The sequence below is a fragment of the Centruroides sculpturatus genome, unplaced genomic scaffold, assembly GCF_000671375.1.
Source record: "Centruroides sculpturatus isolate CEXI.00-Female unplaced genomic scaffold, Cexi_2.0 scaffold250, whole genome shotgun sequence".
In the NCBI taxonomy this organism is placed as follows: Eukaryota; Metazoa; Arthropoda; class Arachnida; order Scorpiones; family Buthidae; genus Centruroides; species Centruroides sculpturatus.
Window position 1 is genome coordinate 263,962 of NW_019384557.1, and position 22,081 is coordinate 286,042.

The 22,081-nt window shown below is 27.2% G+C and overlaps 1 protein-coding gene across 1 annotated transcript in view; it reads left to right on the forward strand.

The window, feature by feature from the left end:
• Positions 1-20,286, forward strand: part of LOC111623893 (synaptotagmin-7-like) — a 32,206-nt gene extending 11,920 nt beyond the window's left edge. The window contains exons 7-16 of the mRNA XM_023366624.1: positions 636-774; positions 8,788-8,917; positions 9,042-9,251; positions 10,115-10,235; positions 10,316-10,360; positions 10,485-10,495; positions 12,242-12,362; positions 12,443-12,576; positions 15,052-15,087; positions 19,487-20,286. Of these exons, the coding sequence (XP_023222392.1) occupies positions 636-774; positions 8,788-8,917; positions 9,042-9,251; positions 10,115-10,235; positions 10,316-10,360; positions 10,485-10,495; positions 12,242-12,362; positions 12,443-12,576; positions 15,052-15,087; positions 19,487-19,669 (1,130 nt within the window). The 3' untranslated portion in view covers positions 19,670-20,286. The remainder of the gene's footprint in view (positions 1-635; positions 775-8,787; positions 8,918-9,041; positions 9,252-10,114; positions 10,236-10,315; positions 10,361-10,484; positions 10,496-12,241; positions 12,363-12,442; positions 12,577-15,051; positions 15,088-19,486) is intronic.
• Positions 20,287-22,081: the final 1,795 nt, after the last annotated feature.

The window sequence follows — 22,081 nt, forward strand, 5'->3', positions numbered from 1 at the left end:
AATTGTTCGGATGGCCAAGATCATCTTGACGTTTGAAAAATGGATAACGCAATGCCGAATTAAGAAGTTCCCTTATTTTTAAAACGATTCAGTTTAGAAAATGTTTGATGTTTTTAATAAGAACCGGAGTAAAAACAAAAAAAAATTTTAAATAATTCGACCATATGGAAAATAAAAAATCGTTATGGCGTTCATACGTATTACGTAATATGAAGCTATAAAACTTAAAAATCTCATTACCTAAAACATTAATGATCTATTACTCGATAATTAAATAAGATTTTTTTTTATATTTAAATTAACCCGATTTAATAAAATTATCGAATTCAGACTAGAAGTTATCCGCTCTGATGATCACATCTACGCATGCGTTCTGTCTGTTCATTTGCGAGATTTTAATTAAAAGAAAGTTTAAAACAGAAATATTTAATTACGAATTATAATTATTAATGCTAATTAAAAACATCGTTTGACTTTCTTGGAAATTTAAACATTTTTTTTTCTTTTTTATGAATAAATTAATTTTCTTCATTTCTAATTAATATAATGACAGAAAATTTGCATCTGATTTTAACTATACACAGTAGCGTAATGATTATAATTTAAAATTTATTTATTTAAATACTTGTTTGCAGTCTTTGATACAACTTCCACATCACCTCTCCAACGCGCCCTTTCTTGTGACAGTGTTTGTTCTGATACATCGGTCGTCTTAGAAACCCTAGAAGTCCCCCGAAACAACGGAGAATTAGAAATCGGGTTGGAATATGATAAGTAATTATTTATTTATTTCCTATTCTATTCTTTTTTTCATTGATATTTTAGATAATATCCATAACACAACTATAAACAAAGACTTGACTGATTATACATTACAGACTTTAAAACATTAGTAAAAAATCTAGTAACGAGTTGCTTGACTTTTCCAGCTGTTATGAGATTTTATTTAAAAATCACTTTTTAATTATTAATCATAAATAAATAAAATTATATGTGGCGCCATCTATTATGAGATTTTGTTATAAAAGCTTTATATGTTTTGAATTATTATAAAATAGCAAAGGATTTAATTTTTAATTTTGAAGGTAGAGATGCGTTTTATAAAGATCTGTTATTCCTAATAATAATTACAATCTTCATTAAGCCCAACCCCACGCGAGATATGACACATGACCACTCTCTCCCCTCCCCTCTACCTTTCATTACCAAAATTTAATAGCATCAATGCCCCATATACAAAGCTATCATGTCAAATTTTGTTTCTTAATCTTCATTCCACTCTGAGGTACTAAACGAAATATACGCCAACACACATACACACACGCATATTTCCACGGAATTTTTTCGCCTTGGGGGTTCAGGGGCTCAAAACGTAGAGATTTGCAAAAAAGTCGGAGAGTCAAAGTTGACACGATTCCAGTACTTTCCTTTGTTATGTATACATAACCGTTGGGAAAGTAAAAGCCAAAGATTCGCCCATATTCATCAATATATACAAGCCTCATTTCTTTTCTATCATATTCTACATACAACTACAAAATTTAGCAAAGAATCGTGCCAATTAGGATTATCTTTCCTACATCGTTTTGCTGTCTGATTAGATTTTTCTCTCCATTAGAAATTTATTTTATGTTACAAATGACAAAAAAACATATCACAGAAAATGTATTTGTAGCAATGTCTATTGTGATTTTTATTTTAATTGATGTAAAACTTTTTAAAACGAAATTCTACATAATTGATAATGAATAGATGATTTATGTGGATAGTTATATTGCATTTTTTATATTTTTATATATAATATCAAATATTAAGAAGAAAAAGTAAGTAATAAATAAATTATTTTAATTCAGAACAACTTTGACATTTTATTTTACGGATTACCTTTATATATACATATATATTTAATACTGTATAAGCAAAAATATATTAACTAGAAAACGAATATTAGGCTAATACATATCTTTGCTTTTAATTGCCTTATTTTCACATTAGGTCGTGTCACGTTAAGAAATTGAATTCAGAATAAAACTTTATGATTTCCAAGCCAGATATTTATTTATTTATTTATTAAGATTTAGCGCATAAAATTCTTTTCTCGTTTTATCATCTTGATAATAAAAATATTAATAAGCATGAATTAATTGTAAAATTAGAAATACTGTAGTTGATAGAGATAGTGTTATAAATAACGCAACAAGATAATAATTTTCTTACTTTTATCAGAAAAATAATTTATTATAAAGTTTGCATAAATATAGTTACTATAATTATATTCACTGTGTATAATGCTTTCAAATGAAAAATAATTTATTATATTTTTATATCCGGTTCTATTCTTTGCCAAATCTCATTTTTTCTGTTTATTGTTTGTATTTGAAACGTCGCGCCAATGCGCATTCCTCCAAATCGATAATTCTTGAACTTTTTATTTTGGAACTATATTTGATAATAAAAAAGTTTTGCATGTTGTTTAGTAAAATATTAATAAATTCATAGAAAAGATGTGATATTAAAATGAAAGTTTGATTACGAATGCACTAATTTTTGTTTAACATAGATTACTTCATTCTGCAACATATCGTCAAGCAGATTTATGTGAATTACTGCTTTTTGGATTACACTTTGAAAATTGCATCTTTAAACAATTATCATTTTATTTATAAACGAAGGAAACTCTAGAAAGTAGTTTCTTTGTGTGTAAAAATCAAAATAATATTATGATTCTTTACTATGATTATAAATGATAAAAAATACTCGTATATTTAAAAATTATGTAACTTTTTCTATTGATATGTTAGTTTTTAAATTGCTATTGAATAGAATATATTGTATATACTGTCTATGGAAATTACTTGACAAGCATTACGTATCATTTCATTTACATTTTATCATCTGCTTCTGATTCTCTAGGCTGAATACACATGGAAATAATAAATAATTTGTAATTAAATAAACGTATTGTTTAATTATATATATATATTGGTTAATTATAAAGATATTAAATTGTTTAACTATATATATTTAATGTATAATTGTTTATTTACATTTAGTTTCATTTTAGTTATTGTTATATATTAAATTGCTTAATTACTGAGAATATGTTTAAAAATTTAATTTAAGTTTTAAACAAATTATAATTAAAACAAAATTTTGTATAATCTAATTTTCTCCTTGCTTTTAATAAGATAATTAATAAACTTTTTCTTTAAATTTATAAAATGTCTTTCAGTTGAGAAGTCAGTTGACATTTTTCTTGGAATTTTATATTAAAAAACTTTTTAGTAAAGAAATATTTGGATCTACAAAGTTCACAATTTTTCATTTAACAATTATCATTTTATTGATATTAGAAAATAGATTGGGGTATTCGTAAGAATTCGAAGAGTTTTCTAATTATATTCTAATTGTATAATATGAAAGAATTAAATTTATATTTTGTCTCTTCGATTGATTTTCTAGATCCGAGTTTCTCAAACGTTTTGCTCACGCGACCCAATGTATTTGTAATGGTTTCGCAACCTAAATGCTTATTATATAAAAATTTTTAAAAATCTGTTAAACTGGAGCACCGTATATTATGCAACAAAATAAAATCATACATTAATTGATAATAACATCCACATGTGAAATGTAACATTAAGTACATTTCTACTAAGAACAGTTTATGCCAATTTCGATTTGTAACAAATAACTGTAACAATAACTTACTTTAATTTCAGTTTTTATTATTAAAATTTAACTGTTAAAAACGTATGACTGACGATGGAGTCTATTTTGAAAAATATTACAAGCTTTTTTTTTTATAAAGTTAATAAATCTTTTTTAAAATATATTTTTCTGATTGGAAGAGTAATTTGTTAATTTCATTCTGTATACACAGGAAAAGATTATTTATTGATCCACTTGTGCCAAAATCATTCGATATTTATTTTTTTAAATAATTTATTGTTATGTATGAGGATAAACCTAAAAATTTCAATAAATAAGGAAATATTTTCAAAACCATTGCAACTTAAATGGCTTTATGACTACGACTTTACATAAAATTTCTATTTTAATAGAAAAAAGAAATCAATTTCATGTACACACATTCTATAATCTTAATTTTATTATCTAATTAACAATTGTTATTACTAAATAACAATAATAATTATAAGAAAATCTTGTTAAAAGTTTTCAGTACTTAACAGATGCATCTATTGTTCTCAGTTCATAGAGAATATTTCAATAATATAAGTATTACAAATATTTCTTCGGAAGGTAATATCGTTTCGAGACCCATTAAAATTTGAACGCGACCCAATATTGGGTAGTGTCTTATAGTTTGAGAAATGCTGATCTAGATTCTAGATCATAGTTTAGAAATTAAAGAAATATGTCATATTAAAGCTATCTTCTACCAAATAATAGAGATATAGAGTAACGTGTGAATTATATTATTGTCATTATATATTGCTTACATTAATTTTATCAATTAACTTGTTTTATCGTTTTACTTGTAATTGCATTATTTTTGATAGTTTATAGACATTATCTTAATTAAGTCTATCTATATTAATAAATTTTATTGTATTACTTTCTATTCTCTTTTTTCTTAATACAGTAGTTTCTCGTTATATCATTCATTCGGATATATCATACTATGTTTTGTCTTCAAAATATAAAAAGGCTTTAGCCAATAATGAATAGATACAAATGTCATATCGCCAACCTGATATATAGTTCATTTGGTTTGTCTTCCTGCATGCACGATATAACGAGAGGGCTACAGTATTTTAAAACATAATAAATTAATCTTATGATACTCCAGTGAACTAATTAGAAAATTTTATTAATTTCTATATATAAATGCTGTGAGACCGTCTACCAAACAAGTTTTTTGGATTAAAAGGACGTTATATATAGAAATTGAATAAACAGCAACCATATTACATTAAAAACATGCTATTAATAATTTTTTACATATACTGGTTATTTTCATTGTGAGCATTTAATGAATACAGTCGACCCCCCTATAAGATATAGATACGTTCCATTCTTTGGAAACAGTAAAAAACCCCCTATAAGATTTTTTTACTGTTTCCATTCTTTGGAAACAGTAAAAAAACAGTAAAAAACCCCCTATATCTTATAGGGGGTTTTTTACTGTTTTTTTACGGATACCGGTCACAAGTTTTTCGTAGTTTTATAGGAATCGTAATTATAGGGACCGTAATTATAGGGGGGTCGACTGTATATCATCATTTGTAAACAGTTTTAAAAAACTGATTTTATATCGAATAATTCGTTGGTCAGTATCGCATATTGAATAACATATTAGTTGTATTACATATTCATTTTTTCAGAATGATTAAAACCAAAATGAAATCTATTATAATTAAAATTTAAAAAACCAACAACGAGTTGTTTAACTTTCAATGCAACAACATTTAAAACTGTGTGAGGCACCATTTGTTATAACATTTTATTTAAAAAACTTACATTTTTAATTATTATAAAATGATAAAGAGCTTAATTTTGAGGATAGTGACGGGTTTTATAAAAAAAATAATTGTAAATGCTAATAACGAGTAAAATCGTCATTAAGTCCGATCCTACTCGAGATATGACACACCACCCCTTTATCGCCCCACCCCGTCGACCTTTCACCACCAAAATTTAATAGCATCAATCCCCCTAACCCAAACACACTAACATCCATACGTACAGAAAAAACCTGAATTTTTTTACATTTTTCGACGTTTCAAGGTCTCCCTGAGTCCAAAAATGTATTCAATAAATATCTTGGAGGATCATTTTTTGACCGATCGCCATACTTTCCCTCTCTTATATATAACAGCCGGAAAAGTAAAAATAGAAATTTCACATGTTAAAATTTAAAAGAGACGTCACATTAATTTACAAACTTCTATTAAAAATTAGAGTATATATTTTCACAAGACACTATTATACAATGATCTGGGTGATTGCTTTTGGTTTTGTTAATTTTCTGTATATTTAATGCATAACAGTTATGGCCAAATTGAGCGTGGGAACGGAATATGACACGTAGCCTTAGATACTCATAAGAAGCAGAGATCGGAGAAATAGCTGATCTGATTCAAATTTTTTATATTTTTAAGAAAATACCTTTCCACGTTGCATATTATCAAATGTTCGATTGTTCCATAATATAATAATTTATTGTTTTATCAAATGATACTAAACATTTTGTCAGCATGCAGACAATGGTTTTGCCAATTTTTTAAATATTGAAAAAATTGCGCCAAATGCGCAAAATAGACGATAGTATTTTAATACTATACGAGCAATTTATTCTTTCAATCACCATAACAGTGTATTTCTATTAATAGGACTTATCACACTGGTGTATAAGATTACAGCAACACAGTCACACAGATTAAAATTGTTTTATTTAGAATTACCTGTAATCTATATATATAAAAATGAATGTATGTGTGTGTGTGTGTGTGTCTGTCCTTCATGCATTACCACACCGTTTATCCGATTGTCGTGAAACTTTGAGAAGTTGTTTAATATACTCCGGCGTAGGTTTGTGGCATAGTACGATTGCCATGAAACTTTGGAAAGTTTTTTTAATTTTTTAATACACTCCCGCGAAGTACATTTATCCTACGATAGATGGCGCGCGTTTACACGAGCATTAGAGCACAGTGTGTCCGATCGATTTCAAATTGTGAAGACCATTTCCCCCCTTTAAAAAATATCTCTATATATGCATTTGTGAACTGTTATTTACGATATTTGTAATAATTTTTGTTTAATCACTTTATTTCAACTTTTTTTTGCTAATTATGTATTCGCTCGAGCTTCGTTAAAACCTTAACTGTACCCCGAACAACAACCGAAGTTGTAGGAAGAAATTCGCGTATTTTACCGATCTAGGTATCCCCCCTTTTCCAAATTTTAATATCGACTCAAAATAATTTAAAAAGACAAATTACAATAAAACGGTTTATTATCCAACTATCAGAAATTTCACAACATGCCAAGGAAGAGAGGAAGGAGCAATTAAATAATTAAAATTATAAAGGATTAAAAAATATATATATAAATGGGGAATATCGCACTTCTGACAATCGCTGCGAGTGTGTGGGCTAAATTTGGAGAATCCGTGCTTCTCGCATGGACAACTGTATGTGGCCGGCTCACGCGTCGGAAAACCTTCCGATTTATTCGTGTACGCACCAGACGGAAAAACAAAAAATATCGTGTATCCACAAGCACTCCAATAAATAAATAGAATTGAAACGACACTTTGAAATGTTTTCCCGATGAAAATGAATAATAATAATAAGTTTCAATAAAAATAATAAAATGTAAATTTAATTTTATCATAACGAGTTTGCTTGAATTTCGTTTCTTCTGAGATCGCAGCAATGCGCGACGGGTAAGCTAGTACTATATAGATGTCGAAATTCCCCCCGCGGGGGAGAGAGACAAAATTAAGGCTTACCGTGAAGAACTGATCTTCTATTATTCTATTTTAGATGCGGTTTTTTGCGTTTTAATAGGGTACGTCAAGAGAATGTACACTAAAAAAGAATTTTTCGAAATTCCCTCCCGCGGAGAGTATTATACATTTATAATAGATACATTTTGAGCCACAGCAACGCGTGGCCGGGTACAGCTAGTTGTAAATAAAACAATTTTAATCTGTGTGACTGTGTTGCTGTAATCTTATACACCAGTGTGATAAGTCTTATTAATAGAAATACACTGTTATGGTGATTGAAAGAATAATTTGTTTAAATTAAGGACATTGATGCATATGAATTATACGAGCAATTATTTATTGTGACATCGCCACAATGCCGGGTTGCAATTTTTCGTCCAATGCTCTCAATTTTAGTGCCTTACCCCTGTACACCATACTTTTCCTGTTAACAACGCTGTCATGCCAGTATCTTTCTAATTCCATTCAGGAGAAAATTTTGAATTGAAATAACGTGACTTCCAGACCAAACCGGATGTTCGTATATATTTAATTGCGGGCTTCTATCTTTAAGCTTTCCATATCTGGTCTTGACTTTCATCTAACTCCGTTCTTGAGATTAAGGAAGGATAGACAGACGAACGTCACTGGAAATTTATAGATCTACAGTTTTTGAGAGTTGCTACCCAATTGCTGTAAATTATATCACAATCAGTATTATACAAATTAACAAAGTATCAATATTTTGTATGCTGCTGGATACGGATACATTTCTAATTTTGTATAGAATTAAAAAATTTGTGAAAATAGTCTTATATATTTACATTATTTATTAAATATGAATCGTTTCACAGAAACACTTTATTTAGGTCTATTTTCATTATTTGCTTTGCAGTCTTTTTAAATGATTACGTATCTCTCGTTTTTATAGTTCTCACTGCATCATTATCATTTCTATATCTACCACAATCTAATGAACACAATATAAATAAAACAAGTTCATTTCTATATAATTTTACTGATTTATTAATATTATCTTTTCTGTATAAATTCATACTTCTGAACTAAAACTTTAGTTTTACATGAATTAAAAAAAAAAACAAAATAACGAAATCAAAATAAATGATTGGAATTTATATAAATACTACAAATTCTAATGAATACTTATCTATTAACTTTAAAAAAATGTAATAATAATTGAATTTCAAAATAAAATTTTTCTATTACAATATTAAAATTCTTTTAATAACAATTAAAACTACAAAGAACTAGATTTTAAATTAGGGAAGAAGTGATTTATCAATAATTTAATTTTTATATACTTTTAGTGAAACAGAAGATTTAATGGTTCTTGTAAATCAAGCACGTGATTTAGTTGGTACTGAACCCAATGTACCTGTTGACAGTTACGTTCGTGTTTTTCTTTTGCCTGACAAATCAACCAATATGCAGACTCGAGTAAGTAATGATTTAAATAGATATAAAATTCAAATGATAATGGATAATAATAAGTGCTAACTGAATTAATTGAGCAAATTCTATGTTCATTAGATACTGGTATTCATTGCTAACTATTTTGTAGATTCAAAAACGTACAAACGAGCCCATTTTCAAGGAACGATTCTTATTTGGAGTAGATAGAAAAGAATTGCCGCAAAGAATTGTTACGTGTTATGTGTACACATGCGATAAATATACGAATACATTGATTGGTGAAGCTGTTGTTAATTTATTAGAAGTCGATTTGCGTAAGACATTCGTTGATTGGATACCAATTTTGGAACCGAATAAGGTAAATTAATATTAAAAATTTCTTATATATGAACATATGAAACGTAATATGTATTAAATTATGCTTGTTTTTTTTAAATTACGTATTAATCTCTAATTTAACTATATAAAAATTTGATTTTAAATAGCTAAGAAAAGAATATTGAAGAAAAATATGTTGATTATATTATTCAATCAATTAATTCTTACTAATCAGTTAAAATATTTAGTAATTGCATATAGAAATATAAAAGCATGGAATTTTATAAGAATATAATGTTTAAGTATTTTTGAAGTAATTAATAAAATTTGAAATTCTAGATTAATTATTCCAATGGTTGATAATTACTGTAATTATTTTCAATTGAAGTTAAAATATTTTCTAAATCTAAGGGAAAATTATTAGTGTAAGCATTTCTGTATTACCTGTAATCACTGTTTCTGATATCAATGCTTGAATTTTACTAATTCAAATAATAAATTATAAATTATCTATTATTCTATCATTCAGTGATATAGAAAAGAATACAAAGTTTTAAAATAACCAAAAATATCGCAGAATATTTTTTCGTGACCCTAATAATAATATATAGGCCTAATATGCATTTTAAATTTGAAAATCACCACTAACGAATACCATTTTATTTTATATTACTGAAGTAATCAATAATATGAAAAAAATTTTAAATTTAAAAATAGTCAATGATATTTAAATTTATTCAAGTTTTCTTTCTAAATAACCAATGATGAGAAAAATTTTAAATTTAAATTTTGAAAATCCAATTGAATAAGTTCTAAAATTTTGAGTTTGCATTAAACCTTTATAGTTTATACACATTTTGGATGAAATTTTAAAATATAAATATACATATAAATTTTTAACAGGATTCTAGTGATTTGGGAGATTTAATGTTTTCCTTAAGTTATCTTCCGACTGCTGAAAGGCTTACTGTTGTAGTTGTAAAAGCTAGAAACTTGAGGTGGAATAATGATAAAGAAAGTGGAGGTAGATATCATTACATTAGTAACTACATTTTGGTCTGTTTGAATTCTGTAATAAATCATTATTATTTTGTCACTTTAAAGATCCATTTGTTAAAGTGTATTTGATGCAGAATGGAAAGAAGATTTGCAANTTAATTTAAGTTTTAAACAAATTATAATTAAAACAAAATTTTGTATAATCTAATTTTCTCCTTGCTTTTAATAAGATAATTAATAAACTTTTTCTTTAAATTTATAAAATGTCTTTCAGTTGAGAAGTCAGTTGACATTTTTCTTGGAATTTTATATTAAAAAACTTTTTAGTAAAGAAATATTTGGATCTACAAAGTTCACAATTTTTCATTTAACAATTATCATTTTATTGATATTAGAAAATAGATTGGGGTATTCGTAAGAATTCGAAGAGTTTTCTAATTATATTCTAATTGTATAATATGAAAGAATTAAATTTATATTTTGTCTCTTCGATTGATTTTCTAGATCCGAGTTTCTCAAACGTTTTGCTCACGCGACCCAATGTATTTGTAATGGTTTCGCAACCTAAATGCTTATTATATAAAAATTTTTAAAAATCTGTTAAACTGGAGCACCGTATATTATGCAACAAAATAAAATCATACATTAATTGATAATAACATCCACATGTGAAATGTAACATTAAGTACATTTCTACTAAGAACAGTTTATGCCAATTTCGATTTGTAACAAATAACTGTAACAATAACTTACTTTAATTTCAGTTTTTATTATTAAAATTTAACTGTTAAAAACGTATGACTGACGATGGAGTCTATTTTGAAAAATATTACAAGCTTTTTTTTTTATAAAGTTAATAAATCTTTTTTAAAATATATTTTTCTGATTGGAAGAGTAATTTGTTAATTTCATTCTGTATACACAGGAAAAGATTATTTATTGATCCACTTGTGCCAAAATCATTCGATATTTATTTTTTTAAATAATTTATTGTTATGTATGAGGATAAACCTAAAAATTTCAATAAATAAGGAAATATTTTCAAAACCATTGCAACTTAAATGGCTTTATGACTACGACTTTACATAAAATTTCTATTTTAATAGAAAAAAGAAATCAATTTCATGTACACACATTCTATAATCTTAATTTTATTATCTAATTAACAATTGTTATTACTAAATAACAATAATAATTATAAGAAAATCTTGTTAAAAGTTTTCAGTACTTAACAGATGCATCTATTGTTCTCAGTTCATAGAGAATATTTCAATAATATAAGTATTACAAATATTTCTTCGGAAGGTAATATCGTTTCGAGACCCATTAAAATTTGAACGCGACCCAATATTGGGTAGTGTCTTATAGTTTGAGAAATGCTGATCTAGATTCTAGATCATAGTTTAGAAATTAAAGAAATATGTCATATTAAAGCTATCTTCTACCAAATAATAGAGATATAGAGTAACGTGTGAATTATATTATTGTCATTATATATTGCTTACATTAATTTTATCAATTAACTTGTTTTATCGTTTTACTTGTAATTGCATTATTTTTGATAGTTTATAGACATTATCTTAATTAAGTCTATCTATATTAATAAATTTTATTGTATTACTTTCTATTCTCTTTTTTCTTAATACAGTAGTTTCTCGTTATATCATTCATTCGGATATATCATACTATGTTTTGTCTTCAAAATATAAAAAGGCTTTAGCCAATAATGAATAGATACAAATGTCATATCGCCAACCTGATATATAGTTCATTTGGTTTGTCTTCCTGCATGCACGATATAACGAGAGGGCTACAGTATTTTAAAACGTAATAAATTAATCTTATGATACTCCAGTGAACTAATTAGAAAATTTTATTAATTTCTATATATAAATGCTGTGAGACCGTCTACCAAACAAGTTTTTTGGATTAAAAGGACGTTATATATAGAAATTGAATAAACAGCAACCATATTACATTAAAAACATGCTATTAATAATTTTTTACANTATACATATAAATTTTTAACAGGATTCTAGTGATTTGGGAGATTTAATGTTTTCCTTAAGTTATCTTCCGACTGCTGAAAGGCTTACTGTTGTAGTTGTAAAAGCTAGAAACTTGAGGTGGAATAATGATAAAGAAAGTGGAGGTAGATATCATTACATTAGTAACTACATTTTGGTCTGTTTGAATTCTGTAATAAATCATTATTATTTTGTCACTTTAAAGATCCATTTGTTAAAGTGTATTTGATGCAGAATGGAAAGAAGATTTGCAAGAAGAAAACTTCTGTGAAAAAAGATGAAAGGAATCCTATTTTCAATGAATCAATGATATTTTCTGTTCCTTTAAATGCCTTACAGGTATTATATATATTTTTTCTTACTTCTAGAATAAGTAAATACACTGTTATGGTGATTGAAAGAATAATTTNTTGTAGTAAAATGTTACCTATTGGTTTACTAATAATAATATAAAAATTCGTTACTTTACCATGTAAATCTCGAATTATAAACATAAGCTTCTTCTTCAGATTTGCAAATTTTTCTTCGGCGTTTGCAAAGTATAACTGTCTTCTAAATCGAAAGTCGATTATCTAATTGTGTTATAACTGTGCTATCAAATCAGTTAAATTTGATTTAGTATAAAGAAGTAGCTGTAAAATTAAAAGCAAAATTAATACTGACGAAAAGAAAATAATGTTTTACTCTATCAGCTTGTTATAAAACATTTTAAATTTTATAGCTGAAGCTAGTTAGTAAATGCATTAGTTATACTGTATACAATTTGTGATTTATAGATTGTATCAGAGAAAAAATTTCTCTTTATTTTTTTAAAAGTGTTTTTATGTATCTGATATTTATCTTATGTATCAAATGTAACTTGCTAAATTTTTTTAAATGAGATATTTTTCAATTATAAAGCATTATCAAAAATATAAGATACGTCTAGAGAAGTCACATGCAACTCGTTCATCAGCCTACAGAAGTCAGAGCAACTCATTTGCAATTATTGCTGTCTGCGTGTGCAGTGTAAGACATACAACTTTCTTTTGGTTTTATTCATCCGAGGCATCTGCGGATTTATGCACATTGTTGCTGTTGAGAAACATGTTGTAATTGTTTCTCAAGAAATGTAAAGACTGTTGATACTGTGTTTGATGTAAGATGATATTTTTACATATTATTCAGAACTGTGTGGCTGGCTAACAAAGGGTGAGTGGAACCATGTTTTCAAAGAGCCATTTTGAGGAGCAGACAGCGGCGGCATCTTTTTCTGACGTTTGAGCAAGATTCTACATTTAAGTTCTGTTTACGTATTTTTTGAAGTTTAAGGAAAATGTAATGCCAAAAGATTTAATACAGTACTGTAAAATATGCTTACAATAATGTCATTAGTTGGTGGGTGTGGCGTTAATTATACAACATGTAACACTGAAAAAATATTCTTTAACTTTAACTAATTCATATTCCATACCACTGGCATCTTATTCATACGTCTGGGAAATATAGAAAATTTTAATTTTTTTTATAATCTTATCAGTAAAGATCTGGTGTTTTCCAACGAAATACAGTTAAAGAAAATGTCTTTCAATTACCCTGTAAAATTTGCGAAAATTAATGACGGTTAGTTTCCCGTATCTTACGACATACTCATTAGATATGGCATCTTCCCCGCCTTATCTTATAGATTGGATCAGATTGATGAAATAAGGCAACCCAATATTTAGTTGGTCTGCCTAGGAGAGGTACAGTACTTCCGGGAGAACTTTCTATGGCTCCTATTTAGGTGTTAAACACGAATCTCGAAAACTCCTTGGAAAAACAAGCCCGTTGATGAGCGCAGCTCCCAATTAATTAACTACCAGTGTTCAGTAGTTTTATATCACAAATATATAATACGCATTACATAGTCTTATAATATTTTTCCAATAAATTAATAGAAAATGGAAATCTATATCTATAGTATTGATAGATTTGGAAAATGCTACTGTATTTCATTTACTTAAGAAATCTACTAGGCCTATATGGATTTCTTAAGTAACCTAAATAGCAGAAGAAAATATATTCGGATCTACCAGAAAATCTACTTATAAAAAAGCAAGATGAAACAAATGAGAAATAAACAAATATTTCCAAATGAAAAAATAAATAAATAAAAAATTCGATTCCCCATTCCTATTCAAAATAGAAAAATTTTTAGAAAAAATAAACCGATTCGTTTTAATAAAAACTTTTTCAAAAAGACATTTTGAAATTTTTTTAATTTAAAAATTATCAGCTTTACCATGGATGCAAATACACAATCAACCAAACAGTAGAAATGTATGTATACTGTAATCAGCTAAAATAATATACAGAATTGCATGTATTGCAGCTGACTTATGGCCTAATATTTCAAATTCATACGTTTCACTTTCAGTGAAACGTATGAAAGTGAACTAAAGTGAACTAAAGAAAGTGAAAATTGTAATAACATAATTCAAAATTTTAAAATTCTTTTATTGTTTTCTGCAAATAATAATAATAGTAATTGAAATATCCGCATCGATATTTGATTACTATAAGACTGTGGATATGAAGTTACGGACGATTATATTAAATGTTATTTCGAATAAATACATACAAAAACTTTTCATCTATTTAATTTACAATAGAATCAAGGACTAATTCTAGATTGTAAATATCACCAATATTTTATCTGCCAAATTTAACTTTTTAAATTGACTTATTGTGTGTTGGTAGATAGAAAATTATTAATTTTCTGTTTATTAACATGCAATAATGGGATGATCAATTGTATTATTAACAAACACAAATTTCTATATTACTATTAAGATGGCAGACTTCGTGCCTTTACGCCGTTACACGCTCGTAAGTAGATAACAGATTGTTATTTTCATAATATACTTCAAAAAATTAATTTTATTCTTAATTTAAGATCTAAAACTACCGAATAAAATTGAAATGTAATATATTTTAAATAAGTTTTTAAACTTCTAAAATAAATATATAGTCCTGTATATATATAATGTTGATTAAGATATAATTAAAATTTAAGCTAAGTGCTTGTTTAAGTTTTCTAGCTCAAAGACCCCAAAGAAAAATAATGGTATACTAAATTCCATTTAAAAATATTAAAAGGTATATTCAAAAGGCCTTAAATTAAATTTACATTTAAAGCCTCCACATAAAGATTAAAAAAAAATGAAAGATAAGTAACAGTTAAGATTCTCTGTTTACAAATAAAGTTTTTATTTTTACAAGTGATATATTTATTTTACTGTACAGAACCATTTTACTCTTATAAGAAATTTAGAATTTTAAAAATAGATCTACATAAATTATTCTAAATATATATCCCGTTCGAACTCTTAAATTAAAATTATTTACATGTTAATTTTGTTTTTATTTTTTAAATTTCGATTATATGTATTAATTAATATAGAGATTTTGTAGTAAAATGTTACCTATTGGTTTACTAATAATAATATAAAAATTCGTTACTTTACCATGTAAATCTCGAATTATAAACATAAGCTTCTTCTTCAGATTTGCAAATTTTTCTTCGGCGTTTGCAAAGTATAACTGTCTTCTAAATCGAAAGTCGATTATCTAATTGTGTTATAACTGTGCTATCAAATCAGTTAAATTTGATTTAGTATAAAGAAGTAGCTGTAAAATTAAAAGCAAAATTAATACTGACGAAAAGAAAATAATGTTTTACTCTATCAGCTTGTTATAAAACATTTTAAATTTTATAGCTGAAGCTAGTTAGTAAATGCATTAGTTATACTGTATACAATTTGTGATTTATAGATTGTATCAGAGAAAAAATTTCTCTTTATTTTTTTAAAAGTGTTTTTATGTATCTGATATTTATCTTATGTATCAAATGTAACTTGCTAAATTTTTTTAAATGAGATATTTTTCAATTATAAAGCATTATCAAAAATATAAGATACGTCTAGAGAAGTCACATGCAACTCGTTCATCAGCCTACAGAAGTCAGAGCAACTCATTTGCAATTATTGCTGTCTGCGTGTGCAGTGTAAGACATACAACTTTCTTTTGGTTTTATTCATCCGAGGCATCTGCGGATTTATGCACATTGTTGCTGTTGAGAAACATGTTGTAATTGTTTCTCAAGAAATGTAAAGACTGTTGATACTGTGTTTGATGTAAGATGATATTTTTACATATTATTCAGAACTGTGTGGCTGGCTAACAAAGGGTGAGTGGAACCATGTTTTCAAAGAGCCATTTTGAGGAGCAGACAGCGGCGGCATCTTTTTCTGACGTTTGAGCAAGATTCTACATTTAAGTTCTGTTTACGTATTTTTTGAAGTTTAAGGAAAATGTAATGCCAAAAGATTTAATACAGTACTGTAAAATATGCTTACAATAATGTCATTAGTTGGTGGGTGTGGCGTTAATTATACAACATGTAACACTGAAAAAATATTCTTTAACTTTAACTAATTCATATTCCATACCACTGGCATCTTATTCATACGTCTGGGAAATATAGAAAATTTTAATTTTTTTTATAATCTTATCAGTAAAGATCTGGTGTTTTCCAACGAAATACAGTTAAAGAAAATGTCTTTCAATTACCCTGTAAAATTTGCGAAAATTAATGACGGTTAGTTTCCCGTATCTTACGACATACTCATTAGATATGGCATCTTCCCCGCCTTATCTTATAGATTGGATCAGATTGATGAAATAAGGCAACCCAATATTTAGTTGGTCTGCCTAGGAGAGGTACAGTACTTCCGGGAGAACTTTCTATGGCTCCTATTTAGGTGTTAAACACGAATCTCGAAAACTCCTTGGAAAAACAAGCCCGTTGATGAGCGCAGCTCCCAATTAATTAACTACCAGTGTTCAGTAGTTTTATATCACAAATATATAATACGCATTACATAGTCTTATAATATTTTTCCAATAAATTAATAGAAAATGGAAATCTATATCTATAGTATTGATAGATTTGGAAAATGCTACTGTATTTCATTTACTTAAGAAATCTACTAGGCCTATATGGATTTCTTAAGTAACCTAAATAGCAGAAGAAAATATATTCGGATCTACCAGAAAATCTACTTATAAAAAAGCAAGATGAAACAAATGAGAAATAAACAAATATTTCCAAATGAAAAAATAAATAAATAAAAAATTCGATTCCCCATTCCTATTCAAAATAGAAAAATTTTTAGAAAAAATAAACCGATTCGTTTTAATAAAAACTTTTTCAAAAAGACATTTTGAAATTTTTTTAATTTAAAAATTATCAGCTTTACCATGGATGCAAATACACAATCAACCAAACAGTAGAAATGTATGTATACTGTAATCAGCTAAAATAATATACAGAATTGCATGTATTGCAGCTGACTTATGGCCTAATATTTCAAATTCATACGTTTCACTTTCAGTGAAACGTATGAAAGTGAACTAAAGTGAACTAAAGAAAGTGAAAATTGTAATAACATAATTCAAAATTTTAAAATTCTTTTATTGTTTTCTGCAAATAATAATAATAGTAATTGAAATATCCGCATCGATATTTGATTACTATAAGACTGTGGATATGAAGTTACGGACGAGAGAAAAATTTTTCACTATTCTGTAGTTGACAAACAAAAATCGTCGGTTGCCGTGGAGTTGTCAAAGACAGAAATGCCCCTGGCAAAACAACCGTTATCGCAGACGATCTCTCGTTTTCATATTTCGACATTAGTCATCTCAGGCGGAAAATCTGCTCGCTCCGTTTGCATAACGGTAGTTTAATACGTAATGATAATAACACCAATTAATAATGTTCGTAATAAATTATATGTGCAGATTATTAATTAATAATAAAAATTTTCCGTAAATGTTAAAGTTGCAAAATCTGTAACTTAACTAAAAAATAAAAATCAGCATAATTAATTAATTAAATTATAAATTGACGGCGCTTTNACGTGACTTCCGGTTTGCATCGGAAGTTTATATGTAGGGTTTTCTGCCCCTAATCTTTCCATATCTGGTCTTAAATTTCATTTATCTAACACCGTACTCGAGATTAAGGAAAGACAACGGACGGACGACAGTGGGAATCTATAGGTTACTATTTTTTTTCAAATTGCAATTCAATAAATCTTCTGGTATGATATAACAATTATAATACTGAACGTAATAAAAATTATACAATAATATAGTTAGTATTATAGTATTACTTTAGCAGCACTATGCAGAATTATAAAATTCGAAATTGAATTGTAAAGGTAATCGAAAAAACATCCATTCAACTTTATTTATTTAAGCACTTAATATCAAATGACAGAAAAAGGTGTCGACATCAAACTACAAAGATGAGCAAATGAAAAGTTTGTCACGAGAAGTTTAGCGACATCATGAGTCAAAATTAGAGATGTCTTGTCTTGCCTGTTTAGTGTGCTGATGCTTCTCATAAATAAATAAATCAATCATTCAATATTTGAGTATATAATTCATAATATTGAATAATGACATACACATTATATTCCATTTCCGAGAAGAAAGTATTTATTTCCTTTGAAAAATCAGAATGTTCTAAAAGGGATTTGAAATCCCATCCCTCAAGGCTGTTCTTCTGTAGGATATTATTCTATAACTGTTAGGATCAAGATTGTAAGATTTTAAAATTCGTTGGTCCGGACAAAAATGCAATGTTGAACTTTGTATTCACCCAATAAAATCGACAAAATAACTTGCTCTGACGATCGATACTGTTGACAGTTCATGAACCAACAACAAATAATACTAGTGTTGCAAAATCTGTAACTTAACTAAAAAATAAAAATCAGCATAATTAATTAATTAAATTATAAATTGACGGCGCTTTTATAAAATCTTTTCTCTGTGTATATTTTAAATATTATACATATTTAAGAATAGATATTTATAACTGTCTTTTTTATTATAAATTGTTTGAAGAATTAGCCTAATAGTCTATTGTAAGCGATATTTAAAAATGTTTTTCTTTTAATTTTGTGCTTATATTTTGTTCGGTTTTTATATACAGTATTTTCATTTTTCATGTTTTAAATTATAAAACATTAAGTGCAAATTTGTTTTAATATATGAATGGTCTAACCATTATTTATGAAAAATCGTCTATCAGATAATTTGAATTAACAAAAGGAATTTGCATAATCGATTCAAATAATTTATGAATAGAAAAACGAAATTTCTTTTCTATCTTCACTTATAGTATAATTTATATCTTATATTTTTACAATTTCAGCAAAATGTCCAGCTCCGCCTCACAGTAATGGAGTACCATTCTGATAGAAAACCATCGACAATTGGACACGTATTCGTAGGAACACAATGTACAGGAAAGTCACTCTCTCACTGGAACCAAATGATGTCTTCCTTACGTAAACCGATAGCAATGTGGCATCCTTTACGAAAACAACATAATTAACAAGTATTAAATTAAATTAAATCTAATATTAGCACAGAAGATGCCATTTTGTAAAAGAGATAAAAGAAAAGTATTTTCGTTTATGATCAGCCAAGAAATGTGATAAGACGGTATTCGAATTTGGTTTTATTCGTATTTATTTTGGAAAAAAACTTATCTCTTCTTCTCGGCAATCTTTAATTCTGTCGAACTCGAATCCTTTTTGCTCATTGAAATTTTCAAAATCAATAGGAATTCAGATCGTGCATGAATATCGTGAGTATGTTTGTAAGCTATACAGTGTAATGTATTCTGAGAGATAGTCAAGTATTTATCTATAGAGAGAGATCGACGTTAGAACGCGTTAGAGTATGAAAGTTAAAACAATACGCCGATTATATTAGTTCCACCTTTATTAAAATCCAGTTTAGATCTTAAACATGCATGCTCACTGTTTTTTGTCACGGTTTGGATTTTATGATCGGCGATTTTTCGTGTTATTTTTCTAATTCTAAATATTTATGTATATTTATGTTTAACTCTCGTATATGTTTGTTACTCTATTCGTTTAGTGTACGTAACAGAAGTATTTCAGAGACACATTCTGTGATACAATACTTTCAATAAATAAATAAATTATGATCTTTGAAATTTGTTTCGCATTATTATAATCCGATTTCAATAAAATCATTTTCATTTGTTTTTTTTAAATAAATAACATAATATCTGCAGAATAATCGCTAATATATGTAGCTAACGAAAAATTATTTATTGTGACATAGCCACAATGCCGGGCCGAAATTTTTAATCATATTTTTAATTAATTTAATTTAAAATATATGCTCTCCACCTCAAATTAGTAGTGACTTGTCCCTGTACAGTACATCATACTTTTTCGTTAGCAATAGAGTCGTGCCGGTCATCTATCTAATTCTTTCAGGGGAAAATTTTTGAATTAAAATAGTGTGACTTCCGGTTTGCATCGGAAGTTTATATGTAGGGTTTTCTGCCCCTAATCTTTCCATATCTGGTCTTAAATTTCATTTATCTAACACCGTACTCGAGATTAAGGAAAGACAACGGACGGACGACAGTGGGAATCTATAGGTTACTATTTTTTTTCAAATTGCAACTCAATAAATCTTCTGGTATGATATAACAATTATAATACTGAACGTAATAAAAATTATACAATAATATAGTTAGTATTTTAGTATTATNTAATTATCAATGTTCCATTTATCAATTTGGAAACTAATACATTATATAATAAACTAAAATTTTTAAAAATTATTTAAATTTGAAATTAACAACAGCATAGAAACATTAATCATAATTCAAGGAGACAAGGTATACAGTATTATAAAGCATTGAATACACTGAGTAATTTCTCGTGGCATCTTATTCGGTGAATCGAGCTATGTGATTATTCAGATTCAACTTGTTATCACCGTAGTTTAACATTTATTTAAACTAAATTTAAAATATTTATATAAAAAGTAATAATAATCCAGAACACTAAAGTTCATTTAAACCACAAACATAGACTATCCTAAATGGCGTCTTCACTCGTCCTTATCCACTTGAAAGTGGACAAGTGAAGACGGCATTTTGAATATTCTACGTTCTGGTTCTAATGAATATTTACAAATTTATTGGGCTGCAATTTGAAAAAAATTGTAGACGTATAAATTTGTAATCTGTCTGTCTACTTGTCTGGCCGTTTGTCTGTCTTTCCTTAATCTCGAATACGATATTAGATAAATGAAATTCAATAGCAGATATTGAAAGCTTAGAAGGGACAGGAGGCCCCGATTAACCATACATGAACTTCCAAGGCAAACCGGAAGTCACTCAATTCAAAAATGTCCCCTGAAAGGAAGTAGATAGATGACCAGCACGACTCTATTGCTAACGAAAAAGTATGATGTACAGAGGCAAGACATTATTAATTTGAGGTGGAGAGCATATATTTTAAATTAAATAAATTAAAAATTGCAGCTCGGCATTGTGACGATGTCACAATAAATATTTGCTCGTCTAAATATAAAATATCCTGGCCATCTCCATTCTCAATGGAGAGATGGGAACAATCAAACCGACTTTGTATATAGTTCAACTTATATGTTATATAAAATTCTTCCAATTCTTAAATTTTCCACATGAGAGTTTATTCCTATGCTCTTGTGCATTTAATGAATATATTTCGAATAGGACTATATATAAATGTACTGAATATGTTTATATATATAGTTCTATTCAAAATACATTCATCAAAAGTTATTCTTGGAAATAATTATGTAATATATTTTTAAATATAAAATTTGACTACTGGTTTTGTGAAAAAATTTTAATGTGCATTTAATCTATTTTTTAATTTTAAATCTATGTAGAATTTTAATCTGTGTAGAATTTTTGATAAGTTAGTCGGGA